The 21,464-nt window shown below is 39.1% G+C and overlaps 1 protein-coding gene across 8 annotated transcripts in view; it reads left to right on the top strand.

Annotated features, from left to right (window-relative positions):
- Positions 1-21,464, top strand: part of FSIP1 (fibrous sheath interacting protein 1) — a 194,615-nt gene that overhangs the window by 19,669 nt on the left and 153,482 nt on the right. For all 8 annotated transcript variants that reach the window (XR_005381501.1, XR_005381500.1, XR_005381498.1 and 5 more), the window contains exon 6: positions 20,970-21,068. Coding sequence is in view for 1 of the 8 variants with exons in the window: in XM_038580016.1 (XP_038435944.1) it covers positions 20,970-21,068 (99 nt within the window). In the remaining 7 variants the exon portion in view is untranslated. The remainder of the gene's footprint in view (positions 1-20,969; positions 21,069-21,464) is intronic.

The raw sequence follows: 21,464 nt of genomic DNA, 5'->3' as shown, positions 1-21,464 counted from the left end.
TTTCCTGTTCTCTTTTAGTCTTGCTTTTGACACCAGCCAATTAACTGTGCATGTTTCTACTTTCCAACCTTGTGTTTACATATCTTTATGATTCTTCTTTTCCTCCTCCTCCTCCTCGTCCTCCTCCTTTATCTTCTCTTCCTCCTTCTTCATCTGCAGGAGTATTTTGGAATCATGTAATCTTTAACTTACATAGTGGTGAAAATTTTAGGGGTTGGGAAGCAGTTTGATATGTTTTGGCAGGACACTTTGGAAATCCTTTAACCTCCATCGCATAAGTGGTTATCAGTATTGCTCAGGGGTAAGACCAGCTCTGAGCAAGGGCCTCTGATTTCTCTGAGAATCCTGGGAGCCATCTGTCTTTTGGAAAGTGAACGTCTCAGGGTTCTACTCAGATTCCTGCAGCTGTTTAGCACAAGCTTTGATATGAGCAAAATTCCTTTAGGTTTCTTTCTTCCTAGACCCAGCATTGAGAGCTCAGAAGCTGCTAGGGCCTGAAGGATTTGGGTTTGGAATGCATGAAATGTTTCTCCCCAAGAAGGTGGGTGCCTATCTGGGTTGCCCTTTCTATGACTAAGGACTTTTTTTTTTAAAGAGTCTTTCTGAGTTTTTCCTTGATAGATTTACAAATTTACAATTCATATAACCTAATTAAAACACAAAAAACTATTTGCCTGTTAAAATCATAAATCATTTACTGTATACTTCTATTATTGAAATAACACATGTGTAATCTGTATTCGAAAATATTGGTAACAGGAAGAAAAAAAATCACTTCAACTCTTGCAGAGATAATCATTATTGTTATTTTTGTTTTCTCTTTATCTTTTGAGACTGTTTTATGTAAATATCCATATATATTAAAAAAATAGAGATCAAATTATATATATGGTGTTTTGTAATCTGTTTTCTATTAATTTGTATGTCATAAGTACCTTTAGCTGTCAGCAAGAGCAGCGCTGTGTGGTGGTTTGTTTCCAAGATGTTTGGAACTGATTCCATCTGTTCCCTCCTTCTATGTATGTTCATTCCAGTCCTCACTGAGGGACAGGGTTAGTTTCTTCCTGTATTTTCAGTCTGGGCTGGGCTGGGACTACTTTGACCGATAGAATGCAGCAAAAGCAATCCTATGCCATTTCCAGCCTTAGCCATTAAAATAGACTGGCAGTTTCTGCTTCTCTTCTTAGAAGGCTCCCTTGGAGGAAAGTGAGTCATCCTGGAAGGGGTCAGACTACCCTGAGGCTGCCCTGCCAGGAGCAAGTCCAAACTAGCCATATGGAGGGGCTGCACAGAGGGGGTGATGCTGGCCGATTCCCACCTGTAGTGAGTTCAGTAGTGTCCCACTAGAATTCATATCTACCTGGAGCCTCAGAAAGTGGCCTTATTCAGAAATCGCATCTTTGCAGATGTGGTTAATTAAGATGAGGCCACAGTAGATTAGGTGGGCCCTAAATCTAATGTTTGGTCTTCTTATGAGAGGAGAAGAGGAGAAAACACAGAGAGACACAGAGACACAATGACACAGGGAAGAAGGTCACGTGAAGGTAGAGGCAATGATGAGACGATGCAGTTACAAGCCAAGGGATGCCAAGGATTGCTGGGAGCCACCAGAAGCTAGGGAGAGGCATGGAAGGATTCTTCCCTAGAGACTTCAGAGGAGCATGGCCTTGTTGATATCTTGATTTCAGGTGTCTAACTTCCAGACATGTTTTTAGCCACCCATTCCATAGTTATTGGTGACAGTAGCCCTTGGAAACTAACATGCCGACATGTGGATGAAGGGGCAACCTTGGACATTATTCAGTTTCCCCTAATGTTAGCAACTTGTATAACCATAGCATGGTTGGTCATTGAATGACATGGATTTGAACTTCATGGGCCCACTTACACGCGGATTTTTTTACCCTTCAATGCTGTAATGCACTGTCTCTTCTTTATGCTTTTCTTTCTTTTTTTAAAGATTTATTTATTACTTATTTGAGAGAGAGAGCCACTAGAGGGAGGGAGAGGGAGAGAGAATCAGAAGCACACTCTGTGCTGAGCATGGAACCTAATGCAGGGCTTGATCTCACAACCCTGAGGTCATGACCTGACAAAAACCAAGAGTCAGAAACTTAACTGCCTGAGCCATCCAGGCACCCCCTTATGATTTTCTTAACAACGTTTTTCTCCAGCGTACTCTATTTAAGAATACAATACTTAAATTTAAGTATATAATACTTAATACAAAATATGTTTATCAACTGTTTACATTCTTGGTAAGGCTTCTAGTTAACAGACCACTAGTAAAGTTTTTGGGGAATCAAAAATGTTACACACAGATTTTCGACTACCTGGGGAGTCAGCATCCCTAACTTCTGTGTTGTTCAATGGTGGACTTTGCAATGATCAGCACTAAGAAGTTAATGTTGGTATAATACTGTTAATTAAATTTAAATTAATCTAGGGCCTTCTTAAAATCTCACCAGTTTTCCCACTAATGTCCTTTTTTCTTTTCTAGTATCCAACCCAGGATCCCATTTTACCCTTGGTTATCATATTTTCCTAGTCTCTTCTAATTTGTTATAATTTCTCAGTCTTTCCCTGTTTTTTATGATCTCGACACATTTGGAAAGTACTGGTCAGCCATTTTGTAAAATATCATTTAATTTACGTTTGTGTGAAGCTTTCCCTTGATGCATTTTGGCAAGAATACTCCAGCAGTTATGGGCTCTCACTCAGTCACGTGCAGGGTGTCATGAGTTAACGCCTCATCTTACTGGCGATGGTAACCTTGAAAACTTGGTTAAGTTGGTGTCTGCCAGGTTTCTCTATTGGAAAGTTACTAATTTTCCTTTTATAATTTATACATGTCTCGGGCAAGATACTTTAAGGTTATGTAAATATATTGTTTCTCCTCAAACTTTTGTCCACTACTGTTAGCATCCATTGGTAGATCTTGCCTGCAGTAATTATTACTGTATGGCACTACATTTTAGGTGACTTTTGCATGTAGCAATAGATAACTGGTACGGTTTACATCAGCATTTTAAAAAATTTGAAAAATGTGAGTATAGTTGACACACAAGGCTACATTAGTTTCAGGTGTATGACAGTCATTCAACAAGTTTATACGTTATGCTCTCTTCACAAGTACAGCTACCATCTGTCCTGATATATCACTATTAAAGTATCATTGACTATATTCCTTATGCTCTGTCAGCATTATTTTTAATGATTCCTTACATAGATGTACCATAATTTATTTAACTAATATTCTGCTGTTAACTATTTAGGTTATTTTCTTTGTTTTTCATTTTTTTTCCAGTTGTACATAATGCTTTTTTCCAGTTGTACATAATGCTGTATGTACATAATGCTGTACATAATTTTCTTTGTTTTTCATTTTTTTTCCAGTTGTACATAATGCTGTAACATCCTTGGGTTAATTATTCTATTGTGACCTTCTTTGGTAATTGAAAAATTAGGTGGAAAACCGGTTGAAAAAATGGCCTCCCAAGAGATGTGCACATCAAATCCCTAGAAACTGTCAATTTTACCTTATTTGGAAAAAGGGTCTTTGCAGATGTGAGTAAGTTAAGGGTTTTAAGATGAGGAGATAATTCTGGAATATGGAGGAGGGCTCTAAATGCCATCATATGTATGCCCATAAAAGAGAGGCAGAGGGAGAAGAGGCACACAGAAGAGAAGGCCATGTGAAGAAGGAGGCAGAGATTGGAATGATGTGGCCTTGAGCCAAGGAATGCTGGCAGCCACCAGAAATTGGAGGAGGCAAGGAATGAAATTTCATTGATAGCCCCCAGAGGGAGTATGGCCCTACTTGAAACCTTGATTTTGGACTAATGACTTATAGAACTGTGAGAGAATAAATTTTTGTTGTTTTCAGTGACCAAGTTTGTGTTGGTTTGTGACACTAGATACAGGAAATGAGTATATCTTTGAAGAGAAATTACTCCATCAAAGGGCTTGACATTTTAAAGAATTTTATCTATATTGACTTTTGAAAAGGTTATATCAATTTAGAACCCCCTCAAGTATTTTATTTGAGAATTGTTTTCCTATACCCACAATATCAGTGGATTTAATAATTGTTTTATGACTTCACATATATATATTTATTTTTAAATATTTTATTTATTTATTCATGAGAGACACAGAGACAGAGAGAGGCAGAGACACAGGCAGAGGGAGAAGCAGGCTCCCTGCAGGGAGCCTGATGTGGGACTCGATCCTGGGACTCGATCCTGGGACTCCGAGATCATGCCCTGAGCTGGAGGCAGATGCTTAACTGCTGAGCCACCCAGGCGTCCCTAGCTTCACTTATTTAAAATGGAGTCATAACTTGTAACTGTGATAATTAAGGACGTTGAATATTTGTTCTTTTAGCCATTTTGTGAATAATTTGTTCTTTTAAAAAATGAGGTGCTCATTTTTATTGGTTTGAGGGACTACTTTACATATTAAGGGTACTAATTCTTTAACTATTATCAAATACTAAAAACATTTTTTCCTAACTTATATTTAGTTTTGTGGTATTTCTTGCTCTCCCAAACTTAATATTTTTTATTTAGCTAAATCAGTTATTTCTTTACTTTTTTCATTGATTGCTGCTCTGCTGAAAAAGATCTTTTTCAATATAAGATGATATAAAAATGTACCCGGGATCCCTGGGTGGCGCAGCGGTTTAGCGCCTGCCTTTGGCCCAGGGCGCGATCCTGGAGACCCGGGATCGAGTCCCACGTCGGGCTCCCGGTGCATGGAGCCTGCTTCTCCCTCTGCCTGTGTCTCTGCCTCTCTCTCTCTCTGTGCAACTATCATAAATTAAAAAAAAAAAAAAGTACCCATGTCTTCCTTTTATAGTTATTTTTTGAAAAAAATTAAAATATTAATCTACTTGGAACTCATTTTCTTGTGATATATGCAATAGAGAATTGATTTGTTTTCTTCCCCGCAGTTTGTCAGCTAGCATCAAGAGATCACAAATAACAGAAATAAAACAAGTGAATCACCAAAATAGTAATTAGTAAAAGTTTATTGTGCACACATCAAAAAGGCAGCTTACAAACTGGGAACGCTAAAACTGAAACATGGAATGAGGCTCAGGGGTATTTTGTTATAAAGTAGAACAGTTACTTCATATCAATTTTGGAAAACACTGAAGTTTTGCTTATGAATTCAAGAGGCATAAGCAAGAGATGACCCAGGTCAAGTTAGCCTTGCAAAAGAAGCTAAATTGAGTTTTGTTTGTATGACTGAACTGGTTTTGTCTGCTCACATGATTTTTAGTTTAATTAAAAACATTTTTAAAAATATTTTATTTATTTGAGAGAGAGAGAGAGATCATGAGCAGGGAGGAAGGGCAGAGAGAGAAGCAGATTCCCTGCCGAGCAAGGAAGCCTGATGCAGGACTCAATCCCAGGACCCTTGGATCATAACCTGAGCTGAAGGCAGATGCTTAACCCACTGAGCTATCCAGGCAACTTTTTTTTTTTTTTTTTAAATTTTAGAGAGAGAGATGACATGAGTGGGGGAAGGCGGGATAGAAAAAGAGAATCTCAAGCAGACTCTCCACTGAGTGTGGAGCCTGACCCAGCACTCCATCTCAGGACCCTGAGGTCATGACTTAAGCCAATATCAAAAGTTGGCCACTTAACCCACTAAACCACCCAGGTGCCCCAGTCTCCATTTGTCTTTGATTTTAATACTAGTTATCTCAGTATCTTTTATTGGATAATCTATCATTTCCTCACTTATTTGAATGCTAACTTTATCATCCACTAATTGGGTCTTTTTCCAAATTTTCTGTTCTCTTCCATTAATATTTCTGTCTGTGCTGATATCAGTATTGCACTTTTAAAAAATTATTATAGCTTTGTAATACACTTTATTAGGGCAGGTATGTTGTCTTCTTCAAAAAGTTTTTTGCAGGATGCCTGGGTGGCCCAGCAGTTGGGTGTCTGTCTTCAGCTCAGGGTGTGATCCTGGAGTCCTGGGATCGAGTCCTAGGATCGAGTCCCATGTCAGGCTCCCTGCATGGAGCCTGCCTCTCCCTCTGCCTGTGTCTCTGCCTCTCTCTCTCTCTCTCTCATGAATAGATAGGTAAAATCTTAAAAAAAAAAGTTTTTTTCAATAACGTGCTTTTCTCAAGCCTGTTTTTCTCTTTGAGAGTTCATGTTTAACAGTGAGTATACTACTTAAGAAAAAAGACTGCAAAGCACCTATAAACTTAGAGCTTATAGGGGATCCCTGGGTGGCTCAGCGGTTTAGCGCCTGCCTTTGGCCCAGGGCACGATCCTGGAGTCCGGGGATCGAGTCCCACGTCAGGCTCCTGTCATGGAGCCTGCTTCTCCCTCCTCCTGTGTCTCTGCCTCTCTCTCTCTGTCTATCATAAATAATAAGTAAATATATATTTAAAAAAATAAACTTAGAGCTTATAGATGCTATTTTATTAATTTAAATGTCTGAAGGTTGTTGTATGAAGATAATCTATCTTGATTTCTTATATTTTCTTTCATTTCTATCAGTAATTCTGTACCTTCATAGACCCAACACTGCATATGTTGTTCCAAATAAAGAATATGGACAATGTCAGGAATATAATTCTGGATATTACAGTAGCTCAGCATCTGTATTTAAGGAAGCTGGAGCTAAATCCTGACTTTTGACTCTACAGGGCAAGATCTTTGTTTTCAGTTGCCTTTTCTTCATGATCAAGCCAGAACTATCAAATACATTTCACTTTAAAGCTCGTGCCGTGTATATTTGGCTTAAACCTATAGAGCTCCCTGTTGTGTCTTTGGAGTCACGTGACTGCCATAAGCCCTGCAGACATTGGCAGTAATGTTAGATCAGTACTAATGTTCCAGCATGGAAAGTAGTTGGACTTCATGAACTGAAAGCTGGTGTTTCTCAGGACTGGAAACCTGTGCTCATGGAGAATCACTGGCTTAAACATTATCATGTTAGAGTTTCAATTTTTAGATTTTGAATTCTTAGTCAATTATTATGACCGGAAGCATTTATTGTGCTCAGAGCAGATAGGGTGCAAAAGTAGGGTCAGTGTAAAAGGAATGGGAATAAAAGATACTGGTAGGTGAACCAAATGTCTATTACTTTCACTTTTGCTACTGTCTGTAGCTCATGCTAGACCAGTGTGTCCCAGTGAAAAGATGATGTTACTACATTTGTTCCTGGTTCTTCAGATTTAAGTAGATTCTTTTTGGTGACTGGTCTTTTTTTTTTTTTTTTTAAGATTTTATTTATTTATTCATGAGAGACAGAAAGAGAGAGAGAGGCAGAGACAGAAGGCAGAGGGAGAAGCAGGCTCCATGCAGGAAGCCCAATGTGGGACTCCATTCCAGGACCCCAGGATCATGCCCTGAGCCAAAGGCAGATGCCTAACCGCTGAGCCACCCAAGGCGTCCTGGTGACTGGATTTTTTGTGGAAGGCAAATTCCTTAATGAAATTTCTTGCTGGTTTTTTATATCCTAGGCATATTTTTAACAGTTACACATACCTGATTTCTAAATATCTTAGAAACCAAAGGAGGTATTTACTTTGGCCTACTTTATTAGACTAATTACACATTTTTTCTTTACATTTTACATAAAATAGTCATTACTTCATTCCAAAAGAGGAAACTTTTGGAATCTGTAGTGTAAGAAAGGTATTATTAGCAGAAAATTTTCACAGAGTGTATAAAAGAAATGAATAGAAATGTAAGAGCCCAATTTGACCACACATCAGTGATTTTAAAGACTATTAAACATAATAGTCTATGTTACTATTACAACATAGTTGCATATTGTAAGATGGTGTGAAACTACTTGCATTTGTTCCATTTTGAGATTAATTTCTTTCCCATGTTATTCACTGAACTTTGGCTACCCCTCTTAATTAAAAGTATAAAGTTGAAACAAACAATTATTTTGATCAAACCTACTTATAGCCACAAGTTTTAAAGTAAAGTGTTTCTATAAGGCTGATGAAAACAGAAATCTTTTGCCCCATTCCGCTCCATGGTAACTTTTTCTTTGTTACCAGGAGAGCACAGAGCCCTTGTAAATTATCCAGTAGGTGGCAGCATCTAGTTAAAATACGCACTTTAAAAGAGTGGAAGAATTTAGAGCCGGACTTCCTTAGACTTGAACTTCATTTGGATTAAAAAAATTTTTTTTAGACTCGAACTTTAAACACTTATCTACAAATATACCCAAATATCCCCCCTCCCTCTTTTCCTTAAAAGAAAAAGTGAGAAATTCTCAGGATGAATATTCTTCCTTATGTCCCTCAGTCATTTGCTTAACCTCTTATTGAAGAGTAATTTGAGGGACTTTGGGCTGGTGGCACAATGGCAATTTCCAACCAGCTCCCAAAACACAAAATACATCCTAGCCCCTCTAATATCACAAAGAAGCAGCAGCAGGCCAAATGAGAAGATACTGGTTGTTGAGTGATACATTTCGTATTATTGGTAGCTATAAACGTGGGGCCTTGACACCAAGAAAGATTAAAAACCACATTAAATTGATTTTTTTAACCACATTTTGACTTTATAATCCAGAGTTAATAACCTCAAGTTTAAAAATTGAGATGCTGAAGTAAACAATATTGCACTTGTTAGAGACATTAGGAATATTTTAAGAGTCTTTCCACCCCACTTTCGAGGGGCCGCTTTTAAGTTTTTGTAGAGAAATCTGATGAAAATCCAAACTCCTTACCATACCAGAATTTTTTCCTTAGTTTGTAGCATTTCTCTGGTCGATAAAGACAGAATTCTGGACTCTCAGAGGCAGACACATGTAATGATAGAATTGTTCATCATCATTGTATTTGTTTTTTTTTTTTTTAAGATTTTATTATTTATTCATGAGAGACAGAGAGAGAGAAAGAGGGAGAAGCAGGCTCCATGCAGGGAGCCCAATGTGGGACTCCATCCCAGGTCTCCAGGATCATGTCCTGGGCCAAAGGCAGGCACTAAACAGCTGAGCCACCCGGGCTGCCCATCATCATTGTTTTTGATGGAGGTTATTCCTTTTTCCTTTGTTATATTGACTTCTGTGTTTCTGGCTCTAAATTTATTAGTGCATATGACACAGCACAGTGACATCTTAACGATCTGAAATACTTCTTTGGAAGTGCTTCTTGGTGAAATTCAGGTCAGTGCTATTTCTGCTCATGAATGTTGTTAAGATTGGATGTTCAAAGAAAATATGGTAGTCTTTTGCAGTCCTGGTTTGCAGAGAATTGAGGAAGAAAATCACTTAATTATAATTATCAGTAGGGCTAAGGATTTTTGGTTTTTAACTTCTGTTATGTCCTAGTATCACCAGCAGTATCTTTTGCATTCTCCACTGTGGCTGTTCCAAATGCTTACTGTGTGTTTAATCTTCTACTGTCTTCTACAAGTCCTTCACTCCAGCCTGCTTACTGGCCAGAGAAAACAACTAATTTGATGGGAATCCTTTCCCATATTCTTTCCTTCTTATTCTAAGTTGTACTCTGTTCTCTTCCATCCCCCATCCTTCTTACTTAGGTTAAGGGAAGGTGCTGCTCTCCAAGGCCAAGGTCAATGACAACCCATCCCTTTCACTCTGCCCTTGGATCCTGATCCATCCATCATTCTGTGCCTTACCTAGAGCACATCCATCCCTTTTACTCTGCCCCTGGCTCCTGACCTCATCCATCATTCTGTGCCTACTTATTGTCTTCTGTCTTCTTCCTTCCCTTCAGTTTGCTGTCTTTGAATCTTCTGGCCCTAAAACAGAGAGAGCCATCAAACCAGCCAATCGTACAAATAAAATCTCCTTCCACAGTTCTTCACCCTACTTCCAAACAGGTACCATTCCCTTTCTCTCTCTCTCTCTCTCTCTCTCTCTTTTTTCAGATTTTATTTATTTGTGAGAGACACAGAGAGAGAGAGAGGCAGAGACATAGGCAGAAGGAGAAGCAGGCTCCATGCACTGGGATCCCGACGTGGGATTTGATCCCGGGTCTCCAGGATCACACTCTGGGCCAAAGGCAGGCGCTAAACCGCTGCGCCACCCGGGGATCCCTAAAGGTCAGACTTCTTGAGAGGATATTCCACACCTACTGTGGCTACCTGGTCAACTTCCATTTACTTCTCAACTTGTTAGTGGTATGGGTTTTCTCCTTTCACACTGCAGGAACTACTTCATCAGTAGTCCTCTTAAATTCTAAAGCTAGCGACATACTTCCAACTTTTATCCTGCCTGACCTCTCTGTAGCATCTGGCACAGTTGTCTGATCATAGACTGGTAACATTTTTATGGGTGTCATTATTCCCTGCTGGCTCTCCTTTTTTCTCTGTTCTCCTCTCCCTTACTTTTCATTGTTGAAATTTATTTCTCTTTCTGCATGTTTTCTCAACCTGGGCTGATGGTTTCATTATCCATCCAGACTTTGTCATGGTTAATTTTATGCATCAACTTGACTGGATCATGGGATGCCTAGATGTCTGGGTAAGCATTATTTCTGGATGTGTCTTTGAGGGTGTTTCCATGAGAGACTAGCATTTGAATTGATGGATTGGATGGAGTCCATTACCCTCCCCAGTGTGGGTGGGCATCATCTGATCTGTTGAAGGTCTGAATAGAACCAGAAGATGGAAGAAGGGAGGATTTGGCCTCTGCCTGACTGCTTGAGTTGGAACATTGAACTCTTCTGGCCCTCAGTTATCATTATATTGTCTTGTTGATTCTAATTACCTTTAGATGTTTCTTGGAGTCTTGTTAGTTTATGATCACCTGGAAATAATGTTAATTTTTGTGTCCTTTTCAATAATTATTCCTATTCTGAGAACTTCATAAAGATTTAGTGTTGAAATTTATTAATGCATTTCGTTATTTATTTATTTAATATTTTATTTATTTATTCATGAGAGACACAGAGAGGGAGAGAGAGAGGGAGAGACACAGACAGAGGGAGAAGCAGGCTCCATGCAGGGAGTCCGATGTGGGACTTGATCCCAGGTGTCCAGGATCACGCCCCAAGCTGAAGGCGGTGCTAAACCACTATACCACTGGGGCTGCCCTCATTATCTATTTAAACTATCAAAGTTTTTGTATCTTGACAAACTTTTTTTTTAATGTTTTAAAATTAATATATTTAAAGACTAAATGAATTTTCTTGGGTCAATATTTCTTAGATATGAAGGATTATTCTTTTGATTTAGTACCAGATTTGAATGGCTGAATTTACTCAAAATTTTTGCATCTATATTTATAAGTGAGATTTGCTCTGTGTGTGTGTGTGATGTGTGTGCCTATGGCATGTATGTTACGATGTTGATGGTATAGGTGGGGTTGGGAGTGTGTGTATTTATGCTTTGCTAGGCTATGTTAACTTCATAAAATGATTGGGGCTGGCTATTCACTTATTTCTATTCTTTGAAATAGTTTATACAAATGGGGATTATCTGTTCCCTAAAAACTTGAAAGATTTCACTGGAAAAACCATCTGGTTCAAATAATTTCTTGGAGGCAATTCTCTGACTCTTTTCTTAACTTCTTTCATATTTACTATTATATTTCAGTTTTCTGGTCTTCTGAGTCAATTCTGGCAATACACTCATGTCAGTGAGATTTCAAAGTATTCATTTCACCAAGATTTAGCATTTTACTAATAAAATTTCATATAGTATCTTAGAAGAATAATTTTCCTTTTTTATTAAATTTTTATTTATTTATGATAGTCACACACACAGAGAGAGAGAGAGAGAGAGAGAGAGGCAGAGACATAGGCAGAGGGAGAAGCAGGCTCCATGCACCGGGAGCCCGACGTGGGATTTGATCCCGGGTCTCCAGGATCGCACCCTGGGCCAAAGGCAGGCACCAAACCGCTGCGCCACCCAGGGATCCCTAATTTTCCTTTTTGTTTATTACGCTACATTTCTTATTTATAATTTCATTCATGTTTTCCTTCTCTCTTTTTAATCTAAAAGTTTTTTTTTAAGTCAACTTTTTTTTAAAGCACAGTGTTTTAGATTTACAGAGAAACTAGGACAATAGTACAATGATTTTCCATATACCTGCAACCTATTCCACTATTATTAGCATAGTATGGTACATTTGTTATAATTAATTATAATTAATGAACCAATATTGATCCATTATTATTAGCCCACACTTTATTCAGACTTTTAGTTTTTACCTTTTTTTTTTTCTGTTCCAGGGTGCCATCTAGGATACCACATTACATTAGTATGTTAGTCTTCATGTCTCCCTAGGCTACTCTTGGCTGTGCACTTTCTCAGACTTTCCTTTTTTGATGACTTTGGCAGTTGTTAGGAGTACTTGTTAAGTATTTTGTAGAATTTATGGCAATTACTATTTATCCATGTTTTACTTATTATTTGACTAGGGTTGTATGTTCTTCGGAGGAAGACTGCAGAGTTAAAGTGCCATTTCTATTTCATCACATCATACTATCAACATATCATTGTTGATGTCAACTCTGATCACCTGGCTGAAGAGGTGTTTGCCATATTTCTCCACTGTAAAGTTCTTCAATTTCCCCTTTCAGGATGTCTGGGTGGCTCAGCGATTGCGCGTCTGCCTTTGGCCCAGGCACGGCGTGATTCTGGAGTCCCGGGATCGAGTCCCACATCGGGCTCCCTACATGGAGCCTGCTTCTCCCTCTGCCTGTGTCTCTGCCTCTCTCTCTCTCTCTGTGTCTCTCATGAATAAATTTAAAAAAAAATTTCCCCTTTCCATCCTGTCTTTGGAAGGAAGTTACTATGTGCAGCCCATACTTGGGATGTGGGGTGTTATGCTTTCACCTCCTTGAAGGTGGAGTATTTACATAAATTATTTTGAATTATTCTGCTTGGGAGATTTGTCTGTTTTTTCCATGTATTTATTCAATCATATATTTATATTAATATAGACTTGTGGATATTTATTTTATACATTGGATTATAGTAATCTAATATCACTTTATTTTGCTGCTCAAATTTTTCCAGTTTTGATCATTGGGAGCTCTTTCAATTGACTCCCATCTCTCTCTCTCTCTCTCTCTCTCTCTCTTTATTAAGAGAAGTGAGGGCAAAGGGAGAGAGAGCTTCACCTGACAACCCTGAGATCATAACCTGAGCTGAAATCAAGAGTTGGATGCTCAACCGACTTGAGCACCCATCCCTTTGATGTACCTTCAACATTGCAAGTTTTATTTTGTTGTTGCTGAGCCCTTTCTTACTTTCGATACAACAGGATGCACCAGACTCATCTTGTGTATTTCCTTTTTAATCCCGCCCCCCCAGCTTGTATATTTCCTATTTGAGTCCTAGAATCAGTAGTCTCTTCAGCGAGCCTGGTTCCTCTGATTATGATATTAGAAACCAAGATCTGGATGCTAGATATGCTTGTTGCTACTGGGGAGTCATTGATTCTAGGCCCTCTGAGGAGGAATATATTTGCGGGTACACTAACCTGTTATATAGGCCATCTATAAATATTTCTATGTGTAGTCATCTGTATCTATATTAAGCTAAACATGGATTCATACTGATGTCTCAAATTTTATTCTATTACCACCTGAATCATTCTAACCACCTCCTCTTGTTAATCTGTACTCTCCATCCAACAGTGAGAAACCTGGCTCTCACCATTGGCCCTCCATTCACTTTTTGCTCAATTCCACTCCATGAGTGGTGATATCAAAATTGTTAACCTGTGCCCCTATAGGAGACAGCTTGGTCAACTGGAGTACACTGCTCAGGTGCAGTCTCTACTGCCTTTAGTCTTGCAGACTCCATTCATTTCCTTTTTTTTTTTTTTTTTAAAGATTTTATTTATTTATTCATGAGAGACACAGAGAGAGGCAGAGACACAGGCAGAGGGAGAAGCAGGCTGCATGCAGGGAGCCTGACATGGGATTCGATCCTGGGTCTCCAGGATCATGCCCTGGGCTGCAGGCGGCGCTAAACTGCTAAGCCACCCAGGCTGCCCCAGACTCCACTCATTTCCATGGGTAGTTTAAGGTAAACACTTTTTCCCTCTACCCACCTCAGTGAGATTGTTTCAGACGTTTGTAATACAGTTAAATGGTTAGATGGTCACATTCTGCATTCCATCCTGGGATCCTCTGACATCCTAAATGATATTTTGAAAACTTGCGTGCATTAAGGTTCACTCTTTGTGTTTTGAAGCTATAGGTTGCCAAAATGCATAGTGTCATGAAGCCAGCATTACAGTATCATACAGAATAGTTTTCCACTGTGAAAATCCCGTGTGAATTCCTATTCAACTCTCCCTCCTCCCCCCACACAGTAAAAAAAAAAATAAGACACTTCTGATCTTTTTTTTCTTTTTTTTTCTCACTGTCTCTAGAGTCTGCCTTTTCCAGAAAGTTATATAATTGGAATCATACAGATTGGATTCTTTCACTTAGCAATATGCCTTTAAGATTCATCAATGTCTTTTTGGGACTTGAAGCTGCTTTCTTTTTGTCACTGAATAATATTTCATTCTGTGGATGTACCACAGTTGGTTTATAACTTCACCTATTGAGAGGTATCTTGAGTGCTCCTGGTTTTTGGTGATTATGAATAAAGTTGCTCTAAACATTGTATGCAGGTTTTTTTGTGGATGTAAATTTTCAGTTTACTTAGATGAATATCTAGGAGCAGGATTGCTAGACCATATGGTATGACTGTTTTCACTTTGTAAGAAACTGCCTATTAGGTTGGCCTTACAGTTTTTGTGTTCCCATCAGCAAAGAATGAGAGTTCCTGTTGCTTTGCATTCTTGGCAGCAATTGGTATTGTTTTCTGGATTTTAGCCATTCTAATAGGTATATGGTGGTATCTCATTGTTTTTTGTTTTTTTTTTTAAATTTTTTTAAATTAATTTATTTATTTATGATAGGCACACAGTGAGAGAGAGAGAGGCAGAGACACAGGCAGAGGGAGAAGCAGGCTCCATGCACCGGGAGCCCGACGTGGGATTCGATCCCGGGTCTCCAGGATCGCGCCCTGGGCCAAAGGCAGGCGCCAAACCGCTGCGCCACCCAGGGATCCCCTCTCATTGTTGTTTTAATTTGCGTTTGCATTTCCCTAATGGCAAATGATGTTGACTATCTTTTCAGGTGCTCATTTGTATATTTTCTTTAGTGAGTTGTCTGTTCAGATCTTTTGCCTATTAAAAAAAATTGGATTGTTGTTTTCTTACTGTTAAGTTTTAAGTGCTTTGTATATTTTGGATACAAATACTCTATCAGATATGTGTTTTGTAAATATTCCCTTGTAGCCTATGGTTTGTCTTTTTCTCTTCACAGTATTTTTTTGTAGAGTAGAAATTTTTAATTTTAATAAAGTTCAGTATATCAATTTTGTTCTTTCATGGATCATGCTTTTGGTGTTATATATGAAAACTCATCAACAAACCCAAGATCACATGGATTTTTTTTCCTAGGTTTTCTCCCCCCCCCCCACTTTTTTTTTTTTTTAAGATTTATTTATTTGGAGAGAGCACAAGCAGGGAGCAGCAGACTCGCTGCTGAGTGGGGAGCCCCATAAGGGGCTCAATCCCAGGACCCTGGGATCATGATCTGAGCTGAAGGCAGATGCTTAACTGACTGAGCCACCCAGGTGCCCCCATGTTTCCTTTTAGAAGTTTTATAGTTTTGCATTTTACGTTTAGTTGAATTAGTATTTGTGAACAGTGTAAGGTTTCTCTGTCTAGGTTTGTTTTCCCCCTTCCCTTCCCTTCCCTTCCCTTCCCTTCCCTTCCCTTCCCTTCCCTTCCCTTCCCTTCCCTCCCCTCCCCTCCCCTCCCCTCCCCTCCCCTCCCCTCCCCTCCCCTCCCCTCCCTTCCTTTTTTTTTTTTTTTTTTGCATATGGACATCCGGTTAGTCTAACACCTTGTTAAAGAGATCATCCTGTCTCCATTGAATTGTGTTGTGCCCAAGATTGCGAATCCGAGAAACCACCAAGGAGCCGACACCGATGCAAACACACGAGGGTTGATTTACAAGCTCGAGCTTGGGTCCAAGTACACCCGACACAGCGACACAGCGGACCAGGGACTTGGACCCCGGGGTGGGTTTCAGCTTAGTTTTTATAGGCTGGTCTAGGGGATCTTCAGAAGGGCTGGAGGAATTTCTCAAGTTCTGTTTACATTTTGATATGGTGCTTTCAAGGGCGTTGAGCTCTGTTCTCATTCTAATAGGGGCTTCTTGCCCTTGGCTTGGGCTCTGTTCTCATTCTGATAGGGGCTTTCTAGGACGTTAAGCTGCAAGCTGTTTTCTTCCTGTAATTGAAGGAAGGTAAAGTTCAGCTCTAATTCACAGGGGCCTGGGATGGCTGCACTTGTGATAACGCTGAACTCAAAGTGGAATGGCCGTAATTTTCTCGGCCTCCACAAATTGCCTTTGCTCTTTTGTTAAAGATCAGTTGACTATATTTTTGTAGGTCTGTTTGTGAACTCCCTCTTCTGTTCCAGTGATCTGTGTGTTCTTTCATCAAAAACATGTTATCTCGATTATGATTAGTGTTTTCTCTTTTTAAAATCCCACTTGTAGATCTTTTTAAAGATTTTATTAGATCCTTTTATACTTTCAAGAGCCAGTTTTGAATGTCTTTGCTGATTCTATCTTGTTTCTTTATTATTTCTTTTCTTGACCTTGTTACTGCTTTCTCTAGCTTCTTCAGTTAAATTAGTTAAGCTCATTTCATTTTCTTAAAATATGTATGTTAGTCTGCTAGGGCTGCCATAAAAAATTCCACAGGTTGGGTGGCTTAAACAGCAGAAATTTATCTTCTCACAGTTCTGGAGGTTAGAAGTCCAAGATCAGGGTGATGGAAAATTAATTTTTTGCTGAGGTCTCTCTTCCCAGCTTGCAGATGTCCACCTTCTCACCATGTCCTCATAACCTTTTCTCTGTGTGCAAGGGAAGTAGGGAAAGGATTATTAAAGTTATCTCTGGTGTCTCTTCCTCTTCCTATAAGGCCACAAGTTCTATTAGATTAGGGCCCCACCTAGGGACCTTTTTAGCTTTATTTATTTTATTTTTTAAAAAAGATTTCATTTATTTATTCATGAGAGACACACAGAGAGAGACAGAGACATAGGCAGAGGGAGAAGCAGGCTCCCCGCAATGTGCCCAATGTGGGACTCAATCCCAGACTCCAGGATCATGCCCTGAGCCAAAGGCAGATGCTCAACCACTGAGCCACCCAGGCGTTCCCCTTTTTAGCTTTAACTACCTCCTTAAAGGCCTGACTTCAAATACAGGCACACTGGAGCTTAGGGCTTCAACACATTCATTTTGGAGGGATACAGCTCAGTCTATAACACTATGATAAAAGCATCATTGCTATGAATTTATTTCTGAATATAGCCTTATCTCTAAAGTGCATTCTTTAGCAGGTGGTGTTGTCTCTATTCTCTACAAGTTGTTATTGTTTTATTTCCTTATTGATCTAATAGTTTTTTGGAAAATGATGATGCCTTTCCCTTGTTCTCCAGAATTTTTTATAAGCCCTGTATTTTAAAAGGTAATAAAGAAATTTATTAATATTGCTCCAATATTTTGAATTAATTGAAATTCTAGTCTAATAGAACGGTTCTCAGTTGTAGGTGACATTGGGATACGTGCATTTTTGGTTGGCATAATGATATGCATTGGGGGAGGACTTCATCTAGTTCACAGGGATGAATGAGAACTTCTAGATCTGCCATGCCATAGGCCAGCCATGAGGAACTGTGGCCTGTGTGTGTGTGTGTGCGTGTGTGTGTGTGTGAGAGAGAGAGAGAGAGAGAGAAAGAAAGAGTGAGAGAGAATGAATTTCAGGCCCTCTCTCCCTCTAAACATGGCTTACTGGCATACTGCCATTGCTGCTTTGCAGCTGTCATGTGTAAGTGTGGAGCACTGTGTGTGGAGTCTCCTTTCAGAGTTCCAGGTGTGCAGTGAGGCAGAGTGCACTCTGCTCTGGGTTTCCTCATTTTCTTTGGTGTGGGGGGAGGAGGTGTCTCTATCCAATTTTAGGATTTCAACTACGTCCCAAGAGAATGCATACCAGGGACAGCCTCACTTGTGTCACTTTTGTCTACTTTAAATTCATTTCCTCTGATGCTCTTCTAGATCCTTCTCCACTGTCTGGGATGGGCTTTCATTTTGTCCTTAGGTGGCATGAAACAACTTAAATCATGAAACAACTTAAATCAACTTAAATCAAAGCAATCTTTCTCTTTGAAGGCAATTATTTGTAATGTGCTCAGCCCTTCAAACTCTGGCTCTTGAGCTCTGAAAGGAGATCCCCACCCCCACCCCCCCCATAATTATTTGTAGTGAGGAGAGGAATCTTTTAAAATTTCCTATTAAATTTAATTTTGATGTAATTGCAGACTTAAAGTTTCAAGAAAAGCACAAAGAATTTTCAAAAACCCTTTGTCCAGATTCTCCAAGTGTTAACATTTTGGCACATCCTCCTCTCTTTCTTTCTTTCTTTTTTTTAAAGATTTTATTTATTTATTCATGAGAGATACACACAGAGGAGGCAGAGACCCAGGCAGAGGGAGAAGCAGGCTCCCTGTGGGGAGCCCTATGTGGAACTCGATCCCAGAACCCTGGGATCACACCCTGAGCCAAAGGCAGACACTCAACCTCTGAGCCACCAGGTACCCCATCCTCCTCTGTCTCTGTGTCTGTCTCTCTATAGATGTGTCTCTCTTCTGTTACCCCTTTCACAAAAGGACACATGCATATGTACATCTGCATGCTCGCTCAAGTCAGGAAATTAGCACTGATTCAATACTATTGTCCAATCTACTGGCTTTATTCATATTTTGCCAATTGTGCCACTAAAATCCTTTTTAACTAAAGAAAATCGCTGCTCACGTATTGCATTTAGTTGTCATGTCTCTGGCCATTCTTTTGGTTTTATGACATTGGCATTTTTGAAGACTATACGCTTGATATTTTGTAGACTGTCTCCCCCCCCCCCCCCCCCCCCCCCCCCCGCCCGTGAGTGTGTTTATATTTCCACAAGAATAGATTCAGTTACACATTTTTGGCAGGAATCCCGCTGTGTCCTCAGTGAATCCTATCAGAAAGCGCATGATGTCGATTGTCCTGTAACTGCTGATGTTGACCTCAATCACTTGGTTAATGTGGTGTCTACCAGGTTTTTCTGCTATAGAGTTACTAGGTTTCCTTTTGTACTGGGTAAGTTATCTTGCGAGGTGATACTCTGAGGCTATTGTGTCATTCTTCAAACTTTCACCATTCATTGGTGATTCTTACCTGAATCATTTATCATTATGACAGTTAACCCAATGACTGTTTTCTGATTCCATTACTTCTTCTATAGTAATCAGTTGTTTTTTTTTACTCTAAGGAAGAGTTTTCTAAAGGAGGACTTCAGAAACTCAGAAAATGCCTTTTTTTTTCTCTCTTGAGTAGTTAAGCTCCTGTGATTGAGTATCTGATTTTCAAAACTCTTGTTTTTTAAACTCAATGCAAAGGCTCTGGGCTGTGCCCACCTTCTGTCTGAGGTACTGAATATACGGGGTACTGCCGAGACCATGAGTGAAGAGCCACAGGGACACAAGAATAATTGTAGCCTTAGGTTAAAATTATCTCCAAATATCACCTTGCTGTAACAGTTTCTAGTATTGCAAGTTTTCATATTTTTGTGTCTTTCCAGGTGCTTCAGTGTAAAAGTGAGTGAAACTACCATTAAAATGGAATTTGAGGATAAAAAATCAATATATTACCACTTCAAAAGGCCTTTAAACCTCTTTGTCTTTTATGCAAAAGTAAAAGGCTTATACCACCAATTTGCTAGATTAACTCATTAAAGATTGTGCAGGATTAAAGTTGTAATGTCAATCCCAATGATGCTACATTGTTATGAATTCCAAATTAGGGAATTGGAATTGACACATTTCTTTTTACTCTCAGGAACTGTATGTTTTGAATTCGGTGTTATCTGTGTGTTGGCATCAATGTATCTTCTGGCAACTTCCTTTGCCTGTATCATCTCTGAGAGGGTGCTTGAATCAAGTTTGTTTATTTATTTTACTTTTATTTTTTTAAAGATTTTATTTACTTATTCATGAGAGACACAGAGGGAGAGGCAGAGACACAGGTGGAGGGAGAAGCAGGCTCCTCGCAGGGAGCCTGATGCGGGACCGGATCCCGGGACCTCGGAGTGACGACCTGAGCCAAAGACAGACACTCAACCACTGAGCCACCCAGGTGCTCCCCAAGTTTGTTTCAGAGATAGGTGGTGGATGCTAATATCCTCAGGACTTGTCATGTTTCTGAAGCAAAAACCTTTCTGTGCCACAACCTGGCAGAGTCTCTCATGTTGAGACATAGAGACTTGGAAAAAAAAAAAGGATACTTGTTTATGTTAGCAGTTTCTTGCAGAAATACAGTGTCTACATTAGCTAATAATAAACTACAGTGAAACAAGAAGAATTGAAAATACAATTTCCTAATTTCTTTATGAGTATTGGCCCAAGAGCATAATTCCCAAAGCTATCCCAAAGCTAACTTCTTGAAGTCTCCTGGTTTTCTCTTTTAAACACATGCTTTTATCTTAATGACTAAACCATATATCTGAAATCTTTATTTGGGGACCTAAAAGAAAAAAGAAAAATACAAAGTTATTCAGTGAGCATATTCTCTGTATTATGAATGTTGGAATTTGGATACATTAACTCCAGAGTTAATGTGATATTTTAGCACACGCCTGTACATCCTCCTTGCATGGAAGTCCTAGGGAAATGCTTTTTGACTCTTGATTTTCTGCTGTTGGTTTCAGTGGCTACTATGAATAAAGATGATGGTCATTTCTACCTGGAAGTGACATCTTAAGAAATGTGTATGTGGAGTTGATTGAGGAATATTGCAGAGAATGTTAGATCTTCTTTTTAAACAATTGTTCATGTAGATGATTTCTTATTTTGTGTATTGAACAAGTGATTTTTTAAATCTACAGATCCTACTCACTGTGAGCTTGAAGACACGTTTTACTCAGTGTTTCACACTCAGGTCCCTCCAGAAGAATATGAAAACCATATACAGAATGACAATCAAGGTTTGTTTTAATTTGTGTGATTTTGCATATTGTCACAAGAACATACTAGCTCCATACGGAAATAGTAACAGATGAAATGGTTTGATGTAATTTAATCCAGAGATAGTTCGTGAAAGCAAGTTAAGGTTCTAGATGAAACAAGACTGGTCATGAGTTCATCACTGTTGAAGTTAGTTGTTGAGGGTTTATTATACTATTCTTCCTAGTTTTGGATATTTAAGTTTTATATAACAAAGAGTTAAGGAAAAGCTGGCTGCAAGTAATAGAAAACTAGCTTAAGCAAAAAAGAAAATTTATGGAAATAATCCTGGAGGTAGACTCCTTTTTTGATTCCCTAGAGCATATTCTGTGATTAATTATTGAGAGGGAGACTCCATTTCAAAATTGCAAGAAGAC

This window comes from Canis lupus, chromosome 30 (assembly GCF_011100685.1).
Source record: "Canis lupus familiaris isolate Mischka breed German Shepherd chromosome 30, alternate assembly UU_Cfam_GSD_1.0, whole genome shotgun sequence".
Classification (NCBI taxonomy): Eukaryota; Metazoa; Chordata; class Mammalia; order Carnivora; family Canidae; genus Canis; species Canis lupus.
Note: the sequence above shows the minus strand (reverse complement) of the source record. Positions and strands in the feature narration are given on the sequence as shown.